General features: G+C 40.3%; 1 protein-coding gene across 1 annotated transcript; it reads left to right on the top strand.

The window, feature by feature from the left end:
• Positions 1-1,216: 1,216 nt before the first annotated feature.
• Positions 1,217-3,411, top strand: CLDN14 (claudin 14). Its single transcript, XM_069784742.1, has one exon. The coding sequence runs from the start codon at positions 1,328-1,330 to the stop codon at positions 2,036-2,038; it is 711 nt and encodes a 236-aa protein (XP_069640843.1). The 5' UTR covers positions 1,217-1,327; the 3' UTR covers positions 2,039-3,411.
• The last annotated feature ends 870 nt before the right edge of the window (positions 3,412-4,281 follow it).

The raw sequence follows: 4,281 nt of genomic DNA on the forward strand, positions 1-4,281 counted from the left end.
GGCAGATTCTGGGTTGTTTTGCGAAGAAACACCCCATCTTCTTCTTATGCAGAGCTTGGTGCGTGCAACAGTGGTCTGGAGACAAGCATCGGCACTGATGCACACCTCAAGCACTCCTGCCTCTTTAGTGAGATAAGGAGAATGTAAACCAGCTTTCACTTTTCTCCCTCTGTGTTATTTTGTTGTTCTAATGGTCTTCATTAGTTTGGCCAGATGGTTTTCCTCCCTTTGCCTGCTAAGGCCCAGTCCTGCAAACACTTATGCTTTCTTCTATGAACATGCGTTCAGCATATGCATGGGTCTTTGCAGAATTGGAGCCTAAATTTGTTTCTGTTTCTGAATTCCAAGTTGGATTTTGATGTAACAGTTATTTTATATATTAAAATATCAGGTTTCTGCCCACACACATAATGCATGATATATAACAGACCTTGCAAGTCAGCCATTGGAAAAGGCCACTTAATCTGCAATTTATACAGAAGGAAGAGTTACTATTCCTTGTTTTTCAGGTAGAATTTATACATGACCAAACTGTGAAGGTGTCACTCCTCAGAAGCTCCATGATGTACATCTGGTTTCACATGCTGTCATTTTGCCCACAAGCTAAAATCATAAGCTGAAACTCCACAGAGGCTAATGAAAATTATTCCCCTTTGAGTTGCTTTATTAAAATGCAACCTCAAGAAATACTGGCAAGTCAGGAAAGCGACTTTAATCCAATACTTGTTATCCTCTTCCACAGGTTTTAAATCACTCTCTTTGCTCCCTACTTTGAGCAAATACACCCTTATTGTTTTCCTAGTCCTGCTATGACCTTCTGGGAATGTTTTCATCGTGTAAAGCAACCTGCAGTTCCCTACTTTGTAAATCTCATTCCTTCCAAGTGTTAACACTAGCTGATTCTCTGCTTTAGAAAGGAAATCATGTTTGTTTTTTTGAAGAGTCTGCTGGGAAGAGGAATATTTGCCTTGAAAATTTTTTTTTCCATTTCATAAATTGTCTTGAGTTTTCTTCCCAGCGGGCAACAGAAGACTGTTTATATAAGTGAAGAGGGAAGCTTATTTTCCCATTACTTCCACAAAAGTACGATTAACAGCGATAACTATGCTAATTATTACACTAACTGCACTTGGAATGCACCTTACTGGCTGGAGAGGTAATGCATTTGGGTAATAATTAACTCCTTTTTTCCTCAATTACCTTTTATTAGGAGAGCAGAAGGTGTCAAAGTAAAACAGCTGCATATCTTCCAAGAAAAGCTCGTGTTTTCCAAAGGAATTCAAGCGGAGGTGCTTTATTAAAAGAACTAGTCAGGACAAACATTCACATGGCAAACTCGGCTGTTCAGTTACTTGGCTTCTCTCTAAGCCTTCTTGGCCTAATTGGGACATTAATTGCTACTATTCTGCCACACTGGTGGCGAACGGCACATGTAGGCACCAATATTATAACAGCTGTGGCCTATATGAAAGGGCTTTGGATGGAGTGTGTCTGGCACAGCACCGGCGTCTACCAGTGCCAAGTTCACCGCTCCCAGCTGGCGCTGCCCCGTGACCTCCAAGCTGCCCGTGCCATGATGGTAATTTCCTGCGTCCTTTCCGCGCTGGCATGCGTGATTGCTGTCATCGGTATGAAGTGCACGCAGTGTGCCAAGGAGACTTCTGCCAAAGACTCCATCGCGGTCTCTGGGGGGATTGTTTTCATCCTGGCCGGTCTCATTTGCCTGGTACCTGTTTCTTGGACTACCAATGACATCGTTACAGATTTCTACAACCCCATGCTTCCCAGCGGGATGAAGTACGAGATGGGTCAAGCTCTTTACCTTGGCTTCGTCTCCGCTTCTTTGACGATCCTCGGTGGCGCAGTGCTGTGCACATCAAGCCAGTGTCGCGGGAACGAGACACCTTACCAGACGCAGCCCAGCAGTGCAAGAAGGACTGCTCCCTCCTATAGACCACCAACTGCCTACAAGGGAAACCATGCTTCTTCCCTGACATCTGCTTCCCATAGTGGCTACAGATTAAATGACTACGTGTGAGTTCCCTAAGATTTGCCTGCAGGACACAGCTGCTTTATAATTTCTGTGCATGGCATAAAACAAAGCTATGATGACTTTTAATTTATAAGGGTTACGATACAAAGTTTACCATTGTTCATTTCTTCCTTTCCTTTCTTTTTGGAGAAAGAAAGAATGCGAATGCAAAACTACTTGCTGCAAAACCTGGAAAATAAATATAAAGGAGGCTGTGAGGTTCCAGAGACAGCACATACCTGCCTACTTTCAGTTAGACTTTTGCAGGCAGGCAGTTTTGCTAAAAGTAATGGTTTGGTTTGTAGTTTCTGCCCCGCGACAAGCACTAAAGCGGAACTGGCCACAACTTGTTGTTTGAACAGTGCTCCAACAAAAGACGCCGTTTTGCCTAAAACGGAGGACTTCATGGTGAGACACAATGATTTTCAGCAGTGATTGCTGGCTAAGTTTCTCATTTCCATAATGCATGAATATTTCGTTATGACAAGGTATTAGTTTTGCTTTGACTTAACTTTTTGGTTTTTTTTTTATAGTCCCTTGAAATATGAATTTTAATAGCATTATGACAGGTGTATTTGACAGTGTGTTATAACCAATATTTTAAATTATACTACCATGTTTTGACCTTATCAAAATAAAATTTTAGCACATTTTTGAAACAAGATGATGCATCATCATGGAAACAAACCACCTCAGTGGATCAGAATAGGGTTTTTAAAAATGTCAGTAATAGAACAAAAATAGGCATTTGATGTTAAACTGTTATTAAAAAAATTAAAAATAAAAAATTAAGTATCAGAATTTATAACAGAATGAGCATTTAGCTCTGTAGCAGATTTAGCATTTTGTACAACTAGTGCATTATATAGGTCAGAAAAACAATTTCTAGAATCCTATCCCCAAATCCCATGTAATGAAAGGTACTAATTTCTTAGGCTCAGACCTGGTGTTTTTTGCCTGGGGTCTTCACTGAAGGTGCGTTAGGGTTAGTAAGAATATTTACGTCTACTCCAGCAGCATTTGGGGAACTTCCATTCGTCCGGGCTTTGGTGCACAAGGCAGCCTCCGTGCCAGCAGAGGTTACACACACAGATCTTAACCGTTGCCTGTCAGGAGGAGTAAAAAATCAAGACATTTACTTCTAAAATCCTTGCAAAATGCAATCATTCCACAGTGTGTTCAAACAATTAAAACACACACTAACAAAGAAAGAACCCCAGTCCTCTCCATTTCATGTTACAGTGTAACATACACTATGGTATAAAACCATTACAAAAAGTAAAAGCACTAGATTCCTATTAACCTCAGAAAGCTATAGACTCTCCAGAACAACATATGGACCAACATACTGATATCTAATAGGGTTAAAAAAAAATACTTCCAAGAACTGTGAGGCAACTACACTTGCTATACTTCATTTGGCAAAAAGCCTGTTTGCAATTATGTTATCACCTGGTAGTACCTCCAGAGCTGGGATCCTTTCAACATTCCCCTGGTTTCACTCTGAACCTTCCCTTCCATGGCTGATCACTTAGCCATTTTTTTCATGTTGATTTGAATTGTGACAGTGTTTTTGAGCATTGATGCAAGTTGTCATCATCATTGTTTTTAAAGAACGAAATGGCATTTCTAAGCAATTTGCTGAGACCAACAATAACAAAAAAGGATCTGGGACCAGGCTTTGGTAATTGATCTGTAACAACTGATTATAAACTCATATTTTATTAACTGTAGCTGTTACATATGATGTGAAAAGAAAATGTACAGAAACTTCACTGACTCTGCAAACATCTTAATAACAGACTCTGAGGTGCAAGGAATGGACAGAAACTGCTTTGACAATGGCTTCTTAGGGAAGATGGAATCCAGCTATTCATAGTCCATTACAGATTTTCTGGGATGCCTTTTTAGGACAAAAGGTAGCCTAATGAAGGTGGCCAATTACATAGGGGTTTTTTTCTGTATTTACATTACAATAGGTCTAGCCAAGTGATTATGATATCAACTTCGTGGCTTTGGACAGCTATGAATACTGGAACACAAGTCCAAGTGCAGGAAATGGGCTTGTGTCTCATTAGGTAGTATGTTTGCTATATGCTGATAAATTAATTCACTTGCCAGGATGCTTGTGCTGTGGGAATACTTATGTATAGTGCTAGTCTTACTGTACAAATTCCCAGCCAAGCAGGATACGTGACAGTAGTAAGAATGGTTTATAAAGTCCTGGCAAAAATACCTGGAAGTGCTCT

The sequence above is a fragment of the Haliaeetus albicilla genome, chromosome 6 (genome assembly GCF_947461875.1).
Source record: "Haliaeetus albicilla chromosome 6, bHalAlb1.1, whole genome shotgun sequence".
NCBI classification, from domain to species: Eukaryota; Metazoa; Chordata; class Aves; order Accipitriformes; family Accipitridae; genus Haliaeetus; species Haliaeetus albicilla.